At 38.8% G+C, this 24,057-nt stretch overlaps 1 protein-coding gene across 1 annotated transcript in view; it reads left to right on the forward strand.

Moving 5' to 3' along the window:
- LOC126199611 (cytoplasmic phosphatidylinositol transfer protein 1) overlaps positions 1-24,057 on the forward strand; it is a 98,557-nt gene that overhangs the window by 43,393 nt on the left and 31,107 nt on the right. The window contains exons 5-7 of the mRNA XM_049936542.1: positions 2,361-2,432; positions 2,995-3,093; positions 18,982-19,137. Of these exons, the coding sequence (XP_049792499.1) occupies positions 2,361-2,432; positions 2,995-3,093; positions 18,982-19,137 (327 nt within the window). The remainder of the gene's footprint in view (positions 1-2,360; positions 2,433-2,994; positions 3,094-18,981; positions 19,138-24,057) is intronic.

Here is a 24,057-nt window from a genome sequence, read left to right on the forward strand (position 1 = left end):
TATTGAGAAGCAAATGTAGTGTTACATTTTAGTATGACTTTGGATACCACGCATTATCTTGACTTCTACATATTAAGGACCAAGTGAAACTCAGCTGCTGAAGTTTAGTCCTTGATATACTTCTCCCTCCTTCAGACAACTCCGTATCCAATATTTCAGCATGATATTTTTCCATTGGATGTGCCATGTTCTGAGAACACTTTTTCTCTGGGCTGAACTTTCATGTGACATGCTGTCCTATGAAAAGTCTGGGATGTGGTTTGTTGGCAACTTTTATGATCATAGTCTTTCAGCAATCACTGTTAATGTTTTGTCAATGTGCATACAAATCCCATGGATAGAAATTAACCAGAAAAGAATTCAGCTACTCTTCAATGAAATGCCATGATGTTTGTGGGGTGAGGGAGGGGGGGGGGGTCAGTGAAACTACCAATAGCACCTGTCTACTTTATGACAGACATAAATCACGCATAGAAATGTAGTATTTGTAAAATATGTGTTATAATAAGAATTATAATTACTTTCATTTCATTCATTGACTTTTCACCTTACAATCAAATATTCATCTTTCAACGTAATCTAGATCTTGGACTATGCCACTGATCAGTATGTCACCACAACTAAAATTTCATATTCACATTTGCGAGCTTCAGTTTTATATGCTTCTTCTATGGTGGCAATAATCTTTTGATGCTTTGGTGACAATAGGCTGTTCAATGATCACGGAACCAGATTGAAAAAAGAGTGTATCTTTAAATGATTATCATACACCCAGAAATTCCTCATTTCCTGGACACATGTAAATGAAAACTTTGAAGCACAGAATATTTGAGATCCACTAACTTGGAGTCACTGAGCAAGAGGTTCATACCTTTGTTAAATATTCCATGCTTCTATTTTTGCATGCTTTTGCATGATACCATTAACCATTTCATAGCATTGTTCTGCTGTTATGATTGTACCTTTGAAATTTGTTTTAAAAGATAATTACACATTTTTCAATTACATCAGTGTTTCATTCCAGTAGGGATACAATGCATTTTGGTCACATCTTCCAAATGATGATGTGGTGCAAGAAAATGTTATCCTTCAGAGAATAATGTTAAAGGGAAACTAGCGGATTTCAGACTCCACACTTTCTATGTTTGCAAGTCAAAAAGCAGGGAACGCATCTTTCAGCTTTCAGTATTTCATTTGGAAGATAGTCTTTAATTTGCTGCAGCTGCTCTTAAGTGCCCACTAGTGATGATTGTTTTGACTTTTCCACACAAAAAAGAAGGAAAAAAAAATCACTCACTCATACTTTCATGTAGCCTACATATTGACCACCGTTCATGGTGAATATATATGGAACATTTATCTTAGAAAGTTCATGTAGACATACTTGATCTTTGTTCATATTTCCAGATGATGTGTCACTTTGCTCTGATACTACACACTTATATTTACCATCATTAAATTGCATTGGCATTATGGATAACAGTTAATATAAATATCATTCTGAGAAACTGCAGCTTGTGGCAGGCAGAGTGTAAATTATGTTTCGATAACTGTCATGTCAGTCTCATTGTCAGAAATAGTTTATTGAAAAGTACCTGAATTGTCACTTATAGATAATCCTGAAGCATAATGATACTCAATTTCTCTTCTGTTACCCCCATCACTTGAATGTTTTTGCTAAAATTGGGTTTTGCACAAAAGATAATATTAATTAACTTCCAGAGTGGAATTATCACTCTGCAGTGCAGTGTGCGCTGATATGAAACTTCCTGGCAGATTAAAACTGTGAGCTGGACCGAGATTCTAACTCGAACCCAAGTTCGAGTCTCGGTCCGGCACACAGTTTTAATCTGCCAGGAAGTTTCATTAATTGTCTTTCTTCTCTTGATAGTTTCTGCAAGTAGCTGAATAATTCTATATGACATTTACTGAGTTCCACAACAGCATTACTGTGAAATTGTGCTTAGATTTTTCTGAAGGATGAACTCTGGTGAAACTGTCATAAATTTATCATTCATTAAAAGAAATAAGTAAAAATGAATATGGATATCACCATTTTCCACATACCATTAATAAATCAAGTCATTCTGTAATTAATACGCTAATAGTGAGATTTCTACAGCTCTGTTCTACATATCCTCCTGTAGAAGAACTAGTTAGTAGCACCATGATATGTTCATATCTTTGCTGGATGTTGGAAGACAGAAACTGAGAGTTTAGTGAATGTTTAAGATTAAGTGCAGTTTACAGTGTCAGAACAAATTTGCCTCCCACCCATTCCCACTGAAGGCTTTGTTTGACATGTGATACATCAGTCCTGTATGAGAACATTAAAATTTTCTTTTTAAATTTTGTTTCAGTGCTCATTCATACCAAAATTCAACATATCCATCAAGACAAAATATGAAAACAACAATGGTTCTACTGAAAATGTAAGTAAAATTACTGATTTACCTTTCAGTTAAGAGTAATTATTTAACACAACCACCTAATGGAAATATATTTTTGTTTTTTGTGCTGCTATTAGGTTTTTTGGGTAGCTATCAAATTTCAAATATTCAAACATGTATTGAAGTAACACCTACTGACATTTATTTGTTTTTGTCTTTTTATTATTAATGTTTCATTCTTCTTTCTTTTTCTAGATTTCACTTTCATATTTTATCATGCATTTTTTTTTCTTAAAAGATGCAGTAAACTTTTAGTAAAAGCTTTCAGTTATAATTTAGGTAGTCTTCTTTCTCCCTTCACTCTCTTGGACCACTGAAATTTTCTCATTGCATACCTCTGTACTTGCGACTGTTTAATAAAGTTTATAGAAAGGCTAATTTTATTTGTTATCATTGTGAGGTCTGCTGATCACGTTTTATATTTCCCTAAGAAGGCTGAATATCTTTCTAATAATTGTGACTTGACGCTTTGGTAATAAAGTTTGTTTAAAAAAGTAGTTTATGTAAAGTCTGGACAGTTTTTGATATATCTGTTTGCCTCCAGTGCCTCAACCTGACGCCAGAGGTTCTAGCTGAGAGAAGTATAGATGAAATAGACATTGCGTACGATGAAGTTAGTCCTAAACACTATAAAGAGGAAGAGGTAAGTTCTGCCATCCTCAGTACATACTGTGTAACTTAGGTGATTAATAATTTACTGTTGATAGTTATATGTAGGTGCCCAAGAAACGACATTGTTGTTTTAAACAAATTATGTATTTCATTATGACATTTCAGGTTAAAACATTTATCCTTCATTGGAAAATATAAGCGAAAAGTATAAGAATAAATGTGTAATATATTTTTGAAAATTTACGTGTTTTGTGATTGTAATGAAATAATACGAAGTTTCATGAACATGTTATTAAAATTTATCTGTAGTGAGCGTGGATCCTTAAGTGCATCTCACTTTAAGGGATATAATATCAACAGCTTCTGGCCACTGTGGCTGAGCGGTTCTAGGCACTTCAGTCCGGAACTGCGCTGCTGCTACGGTCGTAGATTCGAATCCTGCCTTGGGCATGGATGTTTGTGATGTCCTTAGGTTAGTTAGGTTTAAGTAGTTCTAAGAGTCTAGGAGACTGATGATCTGAGATGTTAAGTTTAATAGTGCTTAGAGCCATTTGAACCAATCAATAGCTTCCCTCCCCCCCCTCCTCCCTCGCGCCTCCCCCTCCTCCCTCGCGCCTCCCCCTTCTCCCTCGCGCCCCCCCTCCTCCCTTGCGCCCCCCCTCCTCCCTTGCGCCCCCCCCCTCCTCCCTCACCCCCGCCACCCATCATGAACCATGACCTTGCCGTTGGTGGGGCAACAGTCTGTGTGATTGACTGATCTGGCCTCGTAACATCAACCAAAACAGCCATGCTGTGCTGGTACTGCGAATGGCTGAATGCAAGGGGAAACTACAGCTGTAGTTCTTCCCAAGGGCATGCAGCTGTACTGTATGTTTAAATAATGATGGTGTCCTCTTGGGTAAAATATTCTGGAGGTAAAATAGTCCTCCATTTGGATCTCCGGGTGGGGACTACTCAGGAAAATGTTGTTATCAGGAGAAACAAAACTTGCTTTCTACAGATTGTAGCATGGAATGTCAGATCCCTTAATTGGGCAGGTAGGCCAGAAAATTTAAAAAGTAAATTGGATAGGTTAAAGTTAGATGTTGTTGTTGTGGTCTTCAGTCCAGAGACTGGTTTGATGCAGCTCCCCATGCTACTCTATCCTGTGCAAGCTTTTTCATCTCCCAGTACCTACTGCAACCTACATCCTTCTGAATCTGTTTAGTGTATTCATCTCTTGGTCTCCCTCTATGACTTTTACCCTCCACGCTTCCCTCCAATACTAAATTGGTGATCCCTTGATGTCTCAGAATATGCCCTTCCAACCGATCCCTTCTTCTAGTGAAGTTGTGCAACAAACTCCTCTTCTCTCCAATTCTATTCAATACTTCCTCATCTAATCTTCAGCATTCTTCAGTAACACCACATTTCGAAAGCTTCTATTCTCTTCCTGTCCAAACTATTTATTGTCCACGTTTCACTTCCATACAAAGCTACAGTCCATAAAAATACTTTCAGAAACGATTTCCTGACACTTAAATCTATACTCGATGTTAACAAATTTCTGTTCTTCAGAAACGATTTCCTTGCCATTGCCAGTCTACATTTTATATCCTCTCTACTTCGACCATCATCAGTTATTTTGCTCCCCAAATAGAAAACATTCCATTAGAACTACTGATAGTCTTTGGAGAGCCAGCCATGACAAAACTCTTCCTTCTGGTGAGCAAGATGTTCGAGACAGGTGAAATACCTTTGGACTTCAGAAAAACGGAAAAACTGATAGAAGCCAACCTCGGGGAAGATAAGTTTGGATTCCGTAGAAATTTTGGAATACGTAAAGCAGTATTGACCCTATGACTTATCTTAGAAAATAGATTAAGGAAAGGCAAACCTATGTCTCTAGCATTTGTAGACTTAAGAGAAAGCTTTTAACTATGTTGACTAGGATAATCTCTTTCAAATTCTGAAGGCGGCAGGGGTAAAATCAGGGAGGAAAGGCTATTTACAATTTGTACAGAAACCAGAAGGCGGTTATAAGAGTCGAGGGACCTTAAAGGGAAGCAGTGGTTGGGAAGGGTGTGAGACAGTATTGTAGCCTATCCCTGATGTTATTCAATCTGTATATTGAGCAAGCAGTAAAGGAAAGAAAAGAAAAATTCGGAGTAGGTATCAAAATCTATGGAGAAGAAATAAAAACTTTGAGGTTCGCCGATGACATTGTAATTCTATCAGAGACAGCAAAGAACCTGGAAGAGCAGTTAAACGGAATGGACAGTGTCTTGAAAGGAGGGTATAGGATGAACATCAACAAAAGCAAAAGAGGATAATGGAATGTAGGAAAATTAAATCAGGTGATGCTGAGGGTATTAGATTAGGAAATGAGTAGATGAGTTTTGCTATTTGAGGAGGGATAACTGATGGTCGAAGTAAAGAGGATATAAAATGTAGACTCGCTATGGGAAGGAAAGCGTATCTGAAGAAGAGAAGTTTGTTAACATCGAATATATATTTAAGTGTTAGGAAGTCCTCTCTGAAGGTATTTGTGTGGAGTGTAGCCATGTATGGAAGTGAAACATGAACAGTTTAGACAAGAAGAGAATAGAAGCTTTTCCAAATGTGGTGTTACAGAAGAATTCTGAAGATTAGATGGGTAGCTCAATTAACTAATGAGGAGGTACTGAACAGAATTGTGGAAATTGTGGTACAACTTGACTAGAAGAAAGAATCGGTTGGCAGGACACGTTTTGAGACATCAAGGGATCACCAGTTTAGTATTGGAGGGAAGCGTGGAGGGTAAAAATCGTAGAGGGAGATCAAGCGATCAATACGCTCAGCAGATTCAGAAGGGTGTAGGTTGCAGTAGTTACCCAGAAATGAAAGGCTGCACAGGATAGAGTAGTATGGAGAGCTACATCAAAGCAATCTCTGGACTGAAGACCACCACAACAACAATATTAACAGCTGTTTTGAAATGTTGCAATAATGCTTGAACAGTGTTTTATTATCACTGCCCAACATGGAGGTCAAAGTTAACTGCAGACTAGTGAGTTCTGACTTCATTAAAATACCTGCCCAAGTACATCAGTAAAATTTCAAGCACAGTTAGTGTTTCTAGTCATAAATTCAAAGTACAGGAATAAGTGGTGCTGTTATAAAATGTGATATCCTTTCTGTGGCATAAGCAGTTAATGTCCTTGCATTTGAGTAATGAATGTATTCTTACAGACCTGGCCAAGAAATTGGATAAGTTTCCGGACCATATGAGTAACAAAAATAAAGATAAATTTAACCTTGCTTGTTTTAAGATGTTTATTATCACATTATTGTGTGTAACACTTTTTGATGAAAAAATGAGAAAAATATTGAAGTTTTTACAAATTATGAAATAAGGAAACTGAAACACCTTTAAAAAGAAGGAAGATGCTTGGTCTGTAGAGTACAAAGAGAGCACAAATTGTTGGTGGGATAGGGGTAAAGTTTAAGAAGAAAAAGATGCTCAGTTTGTGACATTACTAGTCTTTTACAGCAGGTGTAACCTGGCTCAAGTGGCTAAACACAGTAGATTGGTAATTGGGCTATGCACGACTCTGTTTACAAAGGTAGCCTTGATGAAGTCATAGAGTTGAGCTGCCATGTGTCAGTTTTCATGCCTAGCAGCTAAACTCGCTGCAGATAATAATTTGTATCTGTGATCCTGCAGTCAAATAGTCTATGGATTCACTGGAATTGCAAATTAATAAAATAATCATTTGTATTAAATATGAGAGAAGATTAAATAATTAATCAAAAGGATATTTTTTCTAATGCCTGAAATTGATGTTGACAACACTAGAGGATCATGTGAATAATTGTTGGTTTGTTCAATCAAATAATCATAAATATTTGGAAAGAGTGTCTTACAGTTAATAGTTATAATACAATCAGAAATAAAAGCGTATTGAAAAGCAGTAAAGTTGTGTTAAGTGCACTACAAGAATGGTTGCAGTTACCCCAGCTAATCATCAAAGATGCATGAAAACTAAATCCCATTCTGTGATTACAAAAAAACGAAATATTCACCAGCTCAAAATAAATTAAGCTTAGGTATGCTGACCACATACCTACATACATCATCTAAATAGTAAAAACACTTACTGTCTCCACTCTTAATTCCGCAATGCAAGCAGAACTGGAACACACTTAGAACTTGTGAAAATTAGTCACCTTGAAAGTTAGAGTACTCGAGTGGCTGTTGACCACCCAAAATCTACCATCTTCACAGCTGAATACCACTTGTTATCTCAGCAGGTCTGTCTTCTTCCAGCTCTCAGAACTAAGTGTCCATCTCCAGTACCAAACTTAGCTCTGACACTCCCTGATTCTCATTGGCTGAAGGCCATTCCCACCAAAATATACAGTATTCTTAGCTTCTAAAGACTTTGACTTTACTTGACCACCTTCTGCATTAAACTAGCATATTACTACAATATTTAATAAATGGGAGGTTATTAACATTTGGTCCCACTCAGACGATTTGCAATAAGTATAAATAATAGTTTATGATAAATGAATAACACAATCCTCACACAGGTGTGTTTATGTTAAATGATACTAAAATGTTGTTAAATGTTTGTTAAACAGTAACTTCGGCAGCACCTTTTGGCATTCTGAGTTCATTGATGGTTTCAGCTTGTACATGCAACTGACCACTTTTAAAATACAGTATTTCAAAAAGAATATATGTATTACAAAGTATTATTTTGCCCAAACTATTGATTACTGCACCTCAGTTCGGCTGTTGGAGAAACAAATACAGAGTCTAGTTTATATTAATAGCTGCTAGATGTCAGCTGTCTTCTGTTTTGCTTGGTAACTGTCATATGTTTGAAATGGCTACTCCACAGCAGAAATCACTGTGTGTTCTCGAGTTTGCAAAGTGCAGTTCCGTGATTACAGTGCAAAGACATTGCAGAATGAGGTATCAAATTGATGCTCCAAATGCGTGGAAAATTCGCAAATGGTATCGACAGCTTCTAGATACCGGATGTGTATGTAAAGGAAAGAGTCCTGACTGCCCTCATGTTCCTGATGGAAATGTTGCACGAATTCAAACTGCTTTCTGACATAGTCCTTCAAAATCAACTCATCGTGCCAGTTGGGAGTTACAACAATTTGGTGTTTTTTAAGATGTTAGTTGGTTATGAAGCCATACAAGTTACAGTTGGTACAAGCTCTGCATCCTGATGACAAATGCAAACATGTGGCATTTTTTAATGAGAGTCTTGATGCTATTAACAATGATAGCACTTACAGACAATGCATCATGATAGTGGTCTGGTAAACAAACACAATGTTCAAATTTGGAGTCTACAGAAACCACATCCAGCCATTGAACATGTAAGAGATTCGCCCAAAGTCAACATGTTTCGTGCGATATCCCGATCATCTATTTACGACCCATTCTTCTTTCATGGAAACATGGTTAACGGTCAGCAGTATCTCACTATGTTACAAAACTAGTTGTTTCCGAGGATACAAGAAGACAACTTCATTTTTCAAAAAGATGGGGCACCCTCACACTGGAGTCGCAAGTGCGTCAACAGGGTGTATACGACCTGGGAGATCCGGGAAAAGCCCAGGAATTTTTTCATCCGGGAGAAAACCGGGAATAACCCGGGAATTTTTTACAATTCCGGGAATGTTTCATTGTTTTAGTTTTCAGTTAAATGTTTGAGATTTTGACTGGTATGAACGAATACTCCAACAAAGGATATTACTGTATCCCGCGTCTGCAGGATAATACTGCAGCAACAAAACATTAAGAGGAAGAAAAAACGAAAATAAAACTTAAGCCGCAAAGGAAATCTGCCATATACAACAACAAAACATAGTGCTCATACAAGCGTCTGCCAACAGCAAAGTGTGTCAAAGGCTTTAGAAAGACTATGCAATGATTCATAACGACAAGTTGCCTCCGATGAGCGTGACGTGACAGCTGTTGACATAGATTCATTTGAGCAGTTGCAGGTGGGCTCTTGTGCATGCGCAGTTGAATCGTGTATGGGTAGTACCTTCTCCCGCTTCTGGCTACGGATGTGTGGCTGGGCGCCACTATCTAGTATTGCCCCGGTTCGGAAATATCGTAGATCCAGGGCTGATGCACAGAGCAGTCTGAGTTGTGGCAGGGAGGTGGGTAGTCTCCATGTGACCTGTGTTTACATTTAGTGATTCTGCTGTTTCCTCTTCATTTATTACTCTCACATCAAATGAAAACAAAACATATTTCTGTGGCCGGATAATTACGGAAGGCTAAAATATGTTATTATTTTCAAATTTTATTTCCACCTTTCTGACAGTCAAGCATTAATCACCTTGCAGAACAATGAAGTTATTTTTGTCGCTTTGCTAAAGATATTTGGCTTTTATTAATATTTTGTGCTGAGGCAGTCAATTTATTTGAAACAAAGTGTTTAATTTCACACTGTTGGCTTTCTTCAACTGTTCGCTGCATTTCAAGTGCGTGTTTTCCATCTTCTAGCTCGCATGGCATGATGCCATAATAAAGAACCAAACATGCGGTAATGCAGTACTGGTACTCAAGAAAATTTTCACCCGAATCTGGACATACGAATGTGCACTTTAAGCCCAATTATACATTTTAGTATGGTTCATGAAATTCTGATGAACTTGACGTGTCCTCTGATGTCTTGTTTCTTTTGTGACATAGTGCAAGATCGTTTAATGTTTTACACGTACAAACATACGGGCTTCCTGTGTCATCATAGCTGCGCAGACCTGTGGCACCTGTTATATGGTGCTATCTGGCAACTGCTGAAATGAATCAGTTTCTAACAAGCCACGGGAAAACATTGTGGATGGTGGTTTGAAAAGCATTACTTTCAAAGTAAATTTCCTTTTACACAAGATGAACTATATGCGAGAATGTACGATGAATTTCTTAAATCACAGAGCGTTTGACTCTCAATTAAAAATCAACTCTCTGAGGACGACCATCTAGAAGAATTTCGAGCCCAGAAGATCAGACATTTACGTCGTTTTTAAAAATTTTACTGGCGCATTTGTGCGATATATCTTAAAGTGCAAGACGCGCAAAAAATATCAACATTATATGTGGAAGCTTAGCTTCTCTTGCAGTGTATTAATCTTTGAGACCTCTGTTTTTCTTGTAGCAACACTATGTATATAATTTAAACCATCAACTTTTCTTATTTGTGTGTTTGTGCTACTTAAGAGTGATCTTGCTATTGGCTGACTACATCACGTGTCCTATGCTGTCATCAGCTGGTGAGATCACATGACATGAGCTATGACTGGCTTACGAAAGTGCGCCGCAATCTCGATTTCAATGTCTTGGAACGTAACATGCGATGTTTGGTGGAATTCGAATTTATATTTTCGTAACACGAAAATATGCAGCGTACATGTTGCTGCTGCACATCAAAGATCTTTCCAAAACGTGTCCCCCCTTCCCACCCTGAGTTCTGTTTTCTAAAGTGCGAGAATTTCTATGTCGGCATATGAAACATTCAAAAGACTGATAAGTTTTACAGTGCCGAGGAAAAGTATACTCTCACATAACACGGGGAAAAATGTATTTTCACCCGGGAGAAAGTGTATTTTCAACCTACAAGAAATCCGGGAATTTTTTTTCCTTGTCCGTGTATACACCCTGGTCAATATCTGAATGAAACACTATTGAACTGTTGGATTGGTCATCGAGGAGCTGGCGACTTAGCATGTACCAACTGTGCTCCACGGTCACCAGAATTCACACCTTCTGACTTCTTCCTGTGGAGTTTCATTAAAGACCATGTTTATGTACCACCAGTCCCACAGAACGAGGAAGAGTTGAAGAACCGGATCCGTACTGCCATAACATCAGTGACAAAGGTCATGCTTGCCTGAGTATGGGAGGTATTTCAGTTTCGATGTGATATTGTTCGTGTCACTGATGGAGGACATATTGAACTTCTGTAATCTGAACTTGAGAGGTTCGTAAATATGTGTGTAAATTTTCAAATTCGTATGTCTTAAAGTTTAATAAATATATGCATTCAGAATACATGTACTCTTTTTTAAAACACCCTGTACAGTGGTTTTTCATATCAGCCATAATCAATGGTAAAATAAAGTTGCTGGCAAAAAATGGTAAAATATTCATTAGCTAACTACACAGATAAGACAACGTTATGAGGCCTGCCATACTGCATTCAGTTGCTGTATTAGTGTGGAGACTATGGTGTTCTGACAAAACATTAGCATAATGGAAAAGATGTAAAACTGTAATAAGTCAATATATGAAATAGATACAGATATGTAGCTTTCAGAGGTGAAAACTATATTGCAATGCTATCATCTGAAACATTTTTTGTTGAAATCACATGAATCATTTAGAAGTTGCTGATGATAAGGGTCATAGTGAAAATATGCAGTCACTACAGAGTATTAACATCTGTAGTTTCCAAGATACTGAAAATATTAATGTTTCATTGGATGCACCTCATTCTTTCGAGACTGCAGATGTATTCAGATTTAATCTACTATGGAACTGTGATCTAGTATTGAATGTCCAAGTCTTGTCTGTAGCCATATTTTAGACTGTCTTTAACACTGCCACTACTGGTGCATCTTCTGCAGTCAAGCAATGCAAGCAGCTACTTTCCTAGTCCCCCTGCTCTAGGTTTACCCATATTTGGCCACATGCTGACTACCTTGATATCTGGCTCACCTACAGTGGCTGTGCGCCATCTTCGCCATGCTGACTCACATCCAGCCACACAAGCAAATTCATTTCTCCTCAATACGAACACCGAATAAATCATCTAAACACATGTAATTTAACAGAGGTATTGCAACAGACATGGTCAGAAAACTGTAAAAGTTTCTGGACCACATGGAGTAACAACAATAACAAAAGATAAATTTAACAGTGCTTGCTGTAAGTATTTTAATATGTACAAGGTGGTGTATAACACTTTCAGCTGGAAAAAGGAGAAAAATACCAAAGTTTTTAAAAATTATGAGACAGGGAAACCAAAACAAATTTAAAAAGAAGTAAGGTACTTGGTCAGTAGAATACAAAGAAAGCACAAACTGTTGGAGGTCAAGTAGTGATGTTTCAGAAGAAAAAGGTGCTTAGTTGATTAACAATCATGTGCATGGATGGTACGCCACACACATCCTACCTGAACAACCTGTCTGGCCACAGTTAGATGATTGATTATCACCCAAACATGTCGATGTCTTCGTTTTCACTAACATTACTGTCCTGTTCTTCACTTGAACGATGTATCCTCCGCTTCAGTAAACCCTAAGTGGAACACGGGATACAAATTGTAGATGTGTTGTTTATTTCGTCTCCGCTATTACTAACAGTCTTTTCTTACATTCATATCAGTACTACTGATGACAGAAGGACCTACGTATGTAATATATGTATACCAGACTTCCGTTGACCTCGATATATGTACACTGGTAACGAAAAGGTGGAAATAGACGTACGTTACATTTGCAACCTGTACCTCAATTGAACTACACGGAGACAAGAAGACGACACATGTACAATTTGTATCCCGCACTTCACTATGGGGTACACTTTTCTTGTTGCCTTGGACACTAATAGTTTCCCATTCGTTACTTGAGCTATATAGCTATACGCAACATTTGTATCTTGCTCGCCAATTGACATATATAGTGTCAGTGTAAAGGCGAAGTGAAGTACGGGATACCAATTTTAGTTGTGTTGGGGGTTTCGCCTGTAATGTAGCAATTACACATTCGAAAATGTTGTACTGATACTAGTGCTGGGAAACGAAAGAAGATCGACAGCTAAGATATTTCTATTGCGTACTTCACAACACGAAAATACACATATTGGTGGAATAAAACAGTGAAATATGTCAAAATTGTGAAATACAGTGAAAGAAGCAAATGGAAAAGTGAGCTTACCACACGGAAATATCGAGGAATAACTGAAGCTCGCCTAGACAGACAGTAACGAAAATTACATCAAACAGACAAATCCATTTCTATAAACGAAAATAAGACACTAAAAATTGTTCTACAATAACAAATTAATACTCCAAATTACCCCAATATCATTACGAATAATTATTTTAATGTACAATGATAGCGCTTATCCGGAACACAGAACTGTTTTATTATCTATGCCTCGAAGTGAAGACATTACTATCTATGACTAATGTATGACATCATTGGTCAAAGCCGACGGGTTGTATCCCCTGCTTCACTAGACCCCATTTTTCAGATGCGGCTTAGATTCAAGTGCGGCTTAGATTCGAGTAAATACGGTACTCAATCAGTAAGTGTTACTGTCCATGCATTTGTTTTATAAATTGCAGTTTATAGTGTGTAAAACTAAATTATGGCAACAACTAAATGTAAAAATGTGATACTACCTTTACAACCAGACATTGAGCCCAGTGATGTGAGTGAGTAGATCAATACAGCGGATGTTGACTGCACAGTGCACTCGAATTAACTGATGACCTAATCACTGATGCTGTAACTCAACCAACCAATGAGAACAGAAAGATGAACACAATGAACCTAAGGCTTGAGTACTCAAGTATCACATACATATGCTAAAAATACATTTGATGGAGCCCTTCAATAAATTGAACAAAGCCCTACGTCTACCCCAACAGACATTTTGTGGTTTAGGACATGGCAGAACTTTGCAGAAAAATCAGTGTTGTCTGCTAAGCAAAAGAACATTAGTCTCTTTTCGTCCTGCTTAAGAACAGAACAATTTTATTACATGATTTCTCATGTTTTAAACAGTCAATCGCAAATCAGTTAAGTCTCAGTGCAGTACTGTAGTAAGGTATGCATAGTTGTTAAATTTTCTCTTCATTTTGTTACTATTTTAACATGGAACAATATTTCAGGTAGTATTTACAGTTGAAAATTAAAATTGAACTGTACTGTATTGTGATTATATGGACCAATAAAAGTGTTCCTCTTATATGACCTTATTTGTGTTCCGGCCATGCTCTCAATCCCTTACAGGACAGATTAGTGAAGTTCTACTGTAAACAAATGTGACAAATTCTAAGGAAATAGATTGAAAGACACTTTATTTTAATTAATGATCAATCACTGTAAACAGTCACGACTTTGGACATTTGCTAAAGAAAGATTGCATGCAAAAAATTCATGTACCTACCACATTTTCATGTGTTTATTTGGTGCTCCTTAATTCACTGAGAAGCAAGCTGTTCTCTTATAGTTACTTGTGTTCCATCCTTGATTGTTCATTACTGTATTGCCCCCCCCCCCCCCCCCCCAGAATGGGTCTCTTAAGTATTTTGCAACTGTCCTTCAGTTGCAACAGCTTCAAATTGCTTTGATTTACATGGTTTAACGTAGGAAATGTTAGTGTGTATTGTTCTGCAACATACGGTATTTACTCGCCGCACTCGAATCTAAGCCGCACCTGAAAAATGAGACTCGAAATCAAGGAAAAAAAATTTTCCCGAATCTAAGCCACACCTGAAATTTGAGACTCGAAATTCAAGAGGAGAGAAAAGTTTTAGGCCGCACCTCCAAATCGAAACAAAGTTGGTCCATTTTAAAATGAGACACAATTTAGGTCGAATGAATGACGATACAACTACAGTAGTTTGGTTCGAGTCGTAAGCATAGCAGTTAAGCTTTACAAGGTAGCCATTGCTATGCGTCAGGCGCTCTGTTCGTATTGATACGGGTACCCTTCCTTTTTACGTGCTTTGTCTGTTTGAATTGATTGCTTATTTTTCTTTGATCTGATAAGTGCTATTTTCTTTGTTATAGGTGTTAACGTCACTCTAAGCTGAAAATGCATTACTGTACTGTGTGATGCATTGTTTGTCACATTCTGATAGTGCGTGTTCACGGTCTGTCGCCGCTCACGGCATGGTTTGCTTTTCTGCGCGCTACCACAGCTTTTTTTTTTTTTTTTTTTAAAAAAGAAAAAAAAGAAAAAAAAAGAGGAATTGCCTCATTGGCGAAACAAAGGCAAGAGACTGCTATTTGTTGTTACTTACACTGCTGCTTTCTTTGATAATGATCAACAAGAACCAAATAATAGACTGCGTATGATAGAAGATGTTCTGAACGAGAGTTAGCGAAAATTTTTCCCCGTTTGAAAATCTTTGCAGACGCCGCTTTAGTACATTACATTACATTCTGCACAGAAATTAGTCATCTTACATTTAAAAATCAAGTCAATTGCCGTGCTTCATTTCTGACTGTATCACTATTAGCCATAAGAATAATATGAATATAAACATGACAATATGTATATTCTTCCGCGTTTGCTGTTGTCTCACTCTAGTTTCGTAGTTTATTAGGCAGATAGGATTTAAATGAGATAGCAGCAAACACGAAAGAATAAATCGCAGAATGTTTATATTCATATTATTCTTATGGTGAAGAGAATACTGCATGTGATTCACAATTCATAAAAGTTCCTATTAGCAACCATCTCTTCTCACAGGTAGGAAAAAATTCAGAACAGAGTTAGCCATATTGACAAAAACCCCAAACAGTCTTGCCAGTCGGATTTTCATAGTACATTGAAATGCTGCTACATTCGAAGATGAACAATACGGAATTTGTATTTACTTTGTTGGATAATGTATGAAAATGCAGTGGTCGAAACTCGGGGCGGAGAAAAAAGCTCATCTTCCACTTTTTTTTTTTTTTTTTTTTTACTGACGCAGAGGTTTTGGTGCCAGTATTTATCTTTGTGCCTGCAAAGCAAGCCTGTGTAGCGCTACATATTTTCGACGGCAGAAGTTACTTGTGGCGGCACCTACCAACATTTTTCAGAACTTCCGCTTACTTTGCACTCAATTCTAAGCCGCAGGCTGTTTTTTGGATTACAAAAACCGGAAAAAAGTGCGGCTTAGATTCGAGTAAATATGGTAGTTCACTAGCTGGTTTTCTTAGTTGCAGAAAGTGTGTGGTATGAGCCCCATAAGCTGCATAGTGCTGCTCTTACACCAATGTTAGTTATGCTGTGTGATTAATGTTCCTGTCCCATCACCAGACCAACATGTTTCTTGAAATCTGTGGAAAAGGTGTAACTTTGACTCAAGTCTCCAACCAACTGAACACCAGCCAAGGCACAATGGCAGAGACTTAATGGCAGTAAAATATAACTACTGTAATGCTCAACTTGCTCTCTCCAAGATATCTATAATTGCGGGAAATAACTGGTTGAAACAGACCTGAAGGAACATGAGATTAGATTCGGGGGAAGGGGGGGGGGGGCATACAAAGCAGCGCAGATCTGACTACTTCTTTCAGATAATAAATTGAAGATAAACAAATTGACATGTATAGTTTTTATAGATTTAGTGAAAGCTTTTGACAATGCTGACTGGAATGCATTCTTTGAAATTCTGAAGGTATCGGGGATAAAACACTGGGAACAAAAGGCTACCTACAAGTTGTGCAGAAACCAGACTGCTGTTCCAAGAGTTGAAGGACATGAAAATAAGGTAGTAACGGAGAAGGGTGTGAGGCAGGTTTGCAACAGTAAGGGTGCATATCACCAACTTGCATTGGCCGTGACCACCATTCGCATTTGCATCCATAATGTGCATGGTGGTCAGTGGGAGTTGGTGATATGTACCTCACTCAGCTTATCATATTTGTTATCCAGTCTGTACATACAGCATTCAGTAAAGGAAATCAAGGAGGAATTTCAAAAAGGAATTAAGAGTTCAAGGAGAATAAATAAAAACTTTAGTTTTGGCGATGATGATGTTTTCTTGTCAGAGATATCAAAGGACTTGGAAGTTAACAAAACACAATGAAAAGTTATTAATAACAACAAAGGTCAAACAAAGATAATGGATTGTAGTTAAATTAAATTAGGTGATGCTGAGGGAGTTGGATTAAAAAATCAGACTAAAAGAAATAGTTAAGTTTTGCTGTTTGGTCAACAAAATAACTGTCGAATTAAAAAGCATATAAAATGCAGACTGGCAGTTGCAAGAAAACTATTTCTGAAAAAGATAAATCTATTAACATTGAATATAAATTTTTTTCTGATAGAGATAGAAGCTGAAGCAATGAATTAAATATTGTGCCATAGCTGGGACTCAAACCCGGATCTCCTGGTAAATTGGCAGATGGGCTAACCATTACACCACTAGATGGGCTAACCATTACACCACTGTAACACATCTGCATAGTAAGCAGGAGACCTGGGTTCAAGTCCGGGCTGTGGCACAAATTTTAATAAATTGCTTCAGTTTCTATCCTTATCGAATGTGATGTTGAGACTCATATGTCTGCAGGAAAATGTAATTCCATCAGATCAGTAGACTGTAAATTTGTTAGCTAAGTATTTTTATGGAGTATGACTTTATGTGAAGTGAAATTTGGATAACAAATGCTTCACACAAGAACAGAATGAAAGATTATGAAATGTGACATTTGAAAAGGATGTTGAGCATTAGATGGGTAGATGAGTAACTAGCGAAGAGGCACTGATTTGAATTGGGAAGAGAAGTTCTTTGTAGACACAAATTTACTGAAAGAATGGTTAGGGTGATGGCATGTGTCATGAGACATCAAGAAATATATGATTTTTCAAAGAAGGAAAGTGTGGAACTAAAAATTGTTGAGGGAGATCAAGTTTGGGCTACAGTAAGCTGGTTAAAGTGGCTTTAGTATGCTACTTGATCATGGCAGGCTGTTGTGAAGAACTGCATCAGACCTGTCATCTTACACCTATGTCTACATCTACACTCTGTAAGCCAGCTTACCCTGTGTGGCATAGGGTACCTCCTATACCAGAGTTGCTTCCTCTTTTTCCTGTTCCACATGCATATGTTTCACATGAACAACGATTGCAGGTAAGCCTCTGTGTGGGCTTGAATCTCTCTGATTTTATCTTGAGAATCTTTCTGCGAGATATACGTAGGAGGAAGACACGTATTGTTATACTCTTCTAGGAGTGTACACTCTCGGAACATTTGACGACGGACCCTTATTGTGGTGCAGAATGCTTTTTTTTTTGCAGTGTCTGCCACCAGAAATGGATTACTCCATCATGTTTCCACACTTACTAAATGAATCTCTAACAAAACATGCTGCTCTTGTTTGGATCGTCCCTATCCTATCTGGTATTGATCCCATACTGAAGAGCGTATTCAAGTATTTGCCAAATGATCGTTTTGTAAGCCACTTCCTTTGTTGATGGGCTGCATGTCCTAAGATGGTTCTTCCAATGAATTTCAGTCTGGCACCTGCCTTACTCGTGATTACTTTTATGTGTTCGTTCCACTTCAAATTGTTCTGTATACATATTCTTAGATATTTTATGGAAGTAACTGCTTCCACTGATTGTTGTGCAATACATCATCATACAATGAAGAGTCTTTCTGGCTACATATTTGTAATATGTTTCATTTGTTTATGTTGAGGGACATATAAACATTCCACTCAGACTTAAGAATTTCATTGCTATTAACCAAAGGTTTCAGTCAGTTTTCTGTCCTGTTATGTGGGTGTTGTTACCATTTAGAAGCAAGATTAGTTCCAGGACCTTTCCATAGATGCTCCTGTAGTTGACCAGTACTATATTAATGTTTTCTTTCTCTGAGCTGCTACGGTGAATGTTATTCTGTCTGGAACTTGAAAGGCATCTTGTCGGGCCTCTGTTTCTTACTGAAGGCAACAACAACACATGGCAGTTTGCACACCATAAATGTGTGTTTAGTTTTCTATTGCTAGTACCAAATATTTTTCAATGAAACAACTTGTTTAAGTTTGGTATCTACCTTTCTTTTATTTATGGGTATCTGTAACTGTGGGATCATATGAGTAGACATCCATGGTATATTACTTAATTAAAAAATTATCTTTATTGTAGCTAATGGAACCATGTGAATTTATTGCACTGTTTCCTTTTCAGGATTTGAGATTCTTCAGATCGCAAAAGACTGGCAGAGGGCCACTTGTTGAAGGATGGCGAGATAAAACATCTCCCATTATGTGTTCTTACAAATTAGTCCAAGTTTCATTTGAAGTTTGGGGACTACAGACAAGAGTTGAAGAAATGATACAAAGAGTAAGTGTCTCTTGATGATCAATAAAGTTCTTAAATATCTTACCATTTTCTCGGAGCTCTCTCTCTGTCTCTGTCTGTCTGTCTGATGTGAAATTCATACGCAGTTTCAGAAAAAAAGGAAACACTTGGAGATTGGTCTGTAAACATTTATGTTAGTAATCACTTTTAAAAATACATCATCAAAATTTTTAATTTAAACTTTCTGTTAGTTTGATGCCCCCACCAGATTCCTGTACGTCAGATGAGGAGTTGTTCGCAGTGAAGAGTCGAAGCAATCCATGATTCCACTGTAAGCGGTTGGGGGTGTCATACACATTGGGGGGTGCATTTGAAGATGGTATTCCTGGTATGGCCTTGCAGACTCTGAGCCCAGTCGCATGCTAGTTTTAACCCTTATTCTTGTTTACTTTGACCTTTAGGTGGACTTTCAGTGTTTATTCACAGGTGCCATTCATCATGGTACACCACGCTCATTCCAAGCATTTTTTGTGAATTCTATCCTCTTGCTCTGCAATATATAACAGTTGGTGATGAGAAATTGCTCTCGTGTTTATGTTCATTTTTTGTGTTAGTTTTTATATTGTGGCCATCATGGACCCAGGATTTTTGGAGTGTTGGAGGCAACAAATGGAGCTATTGTCCACCCCTGCTAGCTGAGTGGTCAGCGCAACGGAATGTCATACGTAACCACCCGGGTTCGATTCCCGGTTGGGTCGGAGATTTTCTCTGCTCAGGGATTGGGTGTTGTGTTGTCCTTATCATCATCATTTCATCCCCATCGATATGCAAGTCTCCGAAGTGGCTTCAACTCGAAAGACTTGTACCGGGCGAACGGTCTACTCGACAGGAGGCCCTAGCCACATGGCATTTCCAATGGAGCTACTGTAGGAGCAGCTGAAACATCAGCGACAACAGTTACCACAGCAGCAGTTGCTCAACTGCAACAGGAGCAAATGGAAAAGTTCACCTTGTTTTGGGCCACACGGCTGGTGACAGTATTGTAGGTGGTGTAGCCTCCGCTCCCAGTTGCAGATTTTGATGAGACCAGTAAAGGTGGGAAAATTATTTCAGCCATTGTAAACCATTCTGTTTAGGTAAGGCACATTACTGAGCCCTTAGACTAGAATGAGTATTTGCTGTCGAGTAGTAATAGTTTGTTTGAGGTAATACAGAAATTGCAGCCCATTATGATCACTGAAAAGGTTCAGTTTGAAGTGTTGTGTCAGTTACTAATGCACTACTGTGGTTGGCAGATGCTCGTGGTAGCTGCATACTTACAATTTAATCAACATCACTAGTGTTCCAGGCAGTTGTACATGGTGCAGATACCCAACTTGCTGGGGTCAGCACTTAGATGACATTTTGAATGTAAACAATGTAGGCTATTGTGTGCAGACACTCTAATTTGCTATTTTGTGGTGTGGCTACTGCCAGACAGTGCAGTACAGACTAAGGCATTAGCACATTCAGATCCAGTCTTAGAAGACATAACACAAAGTGCAGAAGCAGAGGTGTTTATTGCTGAAGCCAAAATGTTTTTGCAGATTGATAGGTGGCAGAAATTGATGAGTCACACTAGCAGGACACAGCTCAATCGAAGGCTATTCAGGCTTTAATGAGCACACCACAAAGTTGGTCAGTCAAGCATTGTGACATAGGGTACTACAGCATCCTGAAACTGGCCAGCTACTCAGTTGCTGCCACTTAAGTCCCCCACTAAGTTCACTGCAGGCACAGAGCGCCATCCTTCCCCTGCAAAGGACTCACCACTACAGGTACAGCATTCTGGCCCAGATTTTTGGTCTTCACACAAAAGGAGATAATGCCACTATTTCTATGTAACTTGTGAAGCCTGACACATGCTGGAACATTTAGCAGCTACATGCAGAAAATGCTGCTCGTGCCATGGAGTAATGTTCCTGTGTTAGCAATCAATTACACAAGCTCATCAACAGTCCTGCAGCCTCACCATATTGTGGAAGACTTGGAGGTAGCTGGGTGTGGCATGAGGTTTCAATTGAACACAAGGGCCTCGACCAGTCAGATCGAGAACAACTACTAGTCGAGGCCAAACACAAATATGTGGGCGACACCTCACACATTTGGCTGTAAATTTGAAGTTGGCGGAATATATTCTCGATCTTGATGCTCTCACAATTATTGAATTTGAAGTAGCAACAAAGTTAACCTTGTCTCTCGTGTAATGCTATTTTAAAATTTTGAGTCGTTGCTACAGTCATTTGAGAAACTTCTTTTGTAAGGATCAGGGTTGACCCACCAGTTTTGAGGCCCACATTACTCTGAAATCATCAGTAGCTCCTAAGTTCTGTTGAGTCCACCCCATGCCATAAGATAAACTGTAGGTAGAACTCAACAGATGGCAGAATCTTGGGCTGTTGTCACTGGTTTCATTCTGCTAATGGGCCACCCCAGTGGTCATGGTCCAGAAACCCAATGGCAATGTTCAGTTTTGCGGCAGTCTTAAACACACAGTTAGTGCACAAAGGAAGTACATGTTTATCCCATACCACATTCAGAGAAGTTGTTGGCTAATGGTCAATATTTCTTCAAAATTGACCTCAGGCACTCATTCTTGCAATTGCCATTGGATGCTGAGTCTTGGTGCATTTTAGTATTAAATACTCTTTTTGGGATGTACCAACTTAACCATTTACCATTTGGCGTAGCTTCAGCTCTATGAATATTTCAGTGTTTCCTAAGTGACTTGTCAAAGACATTCTATGCTGGTCACTTATTTGGATGGCATTTGGTTTTTTGGCTCCACAAGAGAACAGCATTTTCCATATTTGTAGCCGGTTTTTCAGCAACTGTTAGACAACAGGCTGTGTTGTGAACTTTTTAGAAATGTTGTAGTTGTTTTGCTCCAGGAGTACCGTACTTAGGGCATGTGTTAAGCAAGGATGGCATACTTCCAATGGCAGAATATGTTGCAGTGATGGACAAAGTACCAGATTGTAAGAATATTAGAGAACTGCAGTCCTATTGAGGAAAGATAAATTATTATATGAAATTCATTCCAAGAGCTGCTCACTTTTGTCATTTATTGAATCAGCTTTGTAAGAAGGGAGTCAGCTGGTGTTTCAGTAATTGAAGCAGCATGTTCCAGTCCTTGTTTGGCCTAGTTCAGTATCAGAATAGGTCTTCATCTCTGGCCACAGGTGTGTCCCAGTATGGCACTGGTGCCGCTCTCTCTTACAGAAATCCTGATGGCTCTGAGCAGCCTATTGTGTTCACGTCCAAGGCTTTGTCAGCAGCACAGAGAAATTATTCCTAGATCAATAAATAGGCACATGAGCTCAAAAACAGCATAAAAAAAGTTCCATGTATTCTTCTATGACACTTAAGTTCCACCTCGTTGCACACCATAAAGCCACTCACCTTCCTTTTTGGCCCCAACTCCAAACTGCTGGACAGGAGAGCACAGCATTTACAGCATTGGGTCTTGTATCTCAGTAACCATTCTTATGACTTTCACTACCGTCCCACCTCCCAGCACGAGACTGCAGACACTTTGTCATGGTTACCAATGGATCTCGATGGCAACTTCGAGAAGTAGGAGGCAGGCTGTCTTGCACTGGCCCAAAACCTTCAGGATACTGTCTTTACACTGACTGCATGGGAAGTCGCTGCAGCTATGAGTGAGGAGCCTCTCCTGCACAGCATCATTACAGTGGTCCAGCAGGGATGACCAGAATGCAGAATGTTTTCCCAAAGCATCAGATCCAGTGCCTTGGACATATTTCAAACTTTGTGATAGGTTCAATGCTGTAAAAGGTGTTCTACTGCTAGCTACAGATCAGAATTGCCACATTGTTATTCCACCCAACTGAGTGAGGTGGCGCATTTGTTAGCACACTAGATTCGCATTTGGGAGGACAGCTGTTCAAACCCACTGCCGACCATCCTGTTTTAGGTTTTCTGTGATTTCCCCAAATCATTCAAGTGAATGCTGGGATGGTTACTTTGAAAGGGCACAGCTGATTTCCTTTCCCATCTCCTTCTGTAATCTTAGCTTGTGCTCTGTCTCTAATGACCTCTTTGTTGATTGGACATTAAAAACTAATCTCCTCCTTCTCCTTCATTATTTCACCACTGCTGTGACTACACATTCTGCAAATGTTACATGCATCCCATTGGGGAATGTCCCACGTAAAAGTGCATACCCGGTGACATCTCCATTGGCCAGCAATTGATTCTGCCATTAAGCATGTGGTGTGTGCCTGTTTAGTGGATGCCCACAACCAGGTGCCTCCACCACAAAAATTTTCTCCATAGCTCATGACAGAGCACCCATGGGATCAGCTGCATTTGGACTTTGTTGGTCCCTTGATGGGGGCCAAGTGGCTGTTGGTGATAAACAACTTGTCTAATTTCTCATATGTTGCTCAGTTTTCATCCATGATATCACACACTAAGATTTGGTCTTAGCTGCTATTTGCTCTATTGGGGGTGTGCTGTGCACCTTAGTCTTCAACAATGGTTGTCAGTTCCTGGCTGAGGATTTTGAAACATTCTCCTGCCAGATTTAAATTCAGCACCTGACAACTGAGGTGTTCTATCTGGCTCCAAGTGAAGAGATCAAGTGGTTGGTCAAATACATTCAAGTCACAATTAGAGAAAACAGTCTTTGCAGTACCTCAAGAGGATGCTCTGTTCAGTTCATTCGGATCTTACTGGGCAACTCCAATCAGCAGGCGCAGTCCGGCAGGAGTGCTGCATGACCATCAACCATGCAATCTTTTTGACCGGTTGTGCCCAGTGCCGTAACCTCTTACACATGGGACATTCCAAGGTATTGGCAAAATTCCACAGTCCAGGCATGCTTATTTGTGCAGTCACCTGGATAGACGCAAGGCATTGTGATGGGGTATAAGGGGCAGCAAAGTTGTATAATAATTG

The sequence above is a fragment of the Schistocerca nitens genome, chromosome 1 (assembly GCF_023898315.1).
Source record: "Schistocerca nitens isolate TAMUIC-IGC-003100 chromosome 1, iqSchNite1.1, whole genome shotgun sequence".
In the NCBI taxonomy this organism is placed as follows: Eukaryota; Metazoa; Arthropoda; class Insecta; order Orthoptera; family Acrididae; genus Schistocerca; species Schistocerca nitens.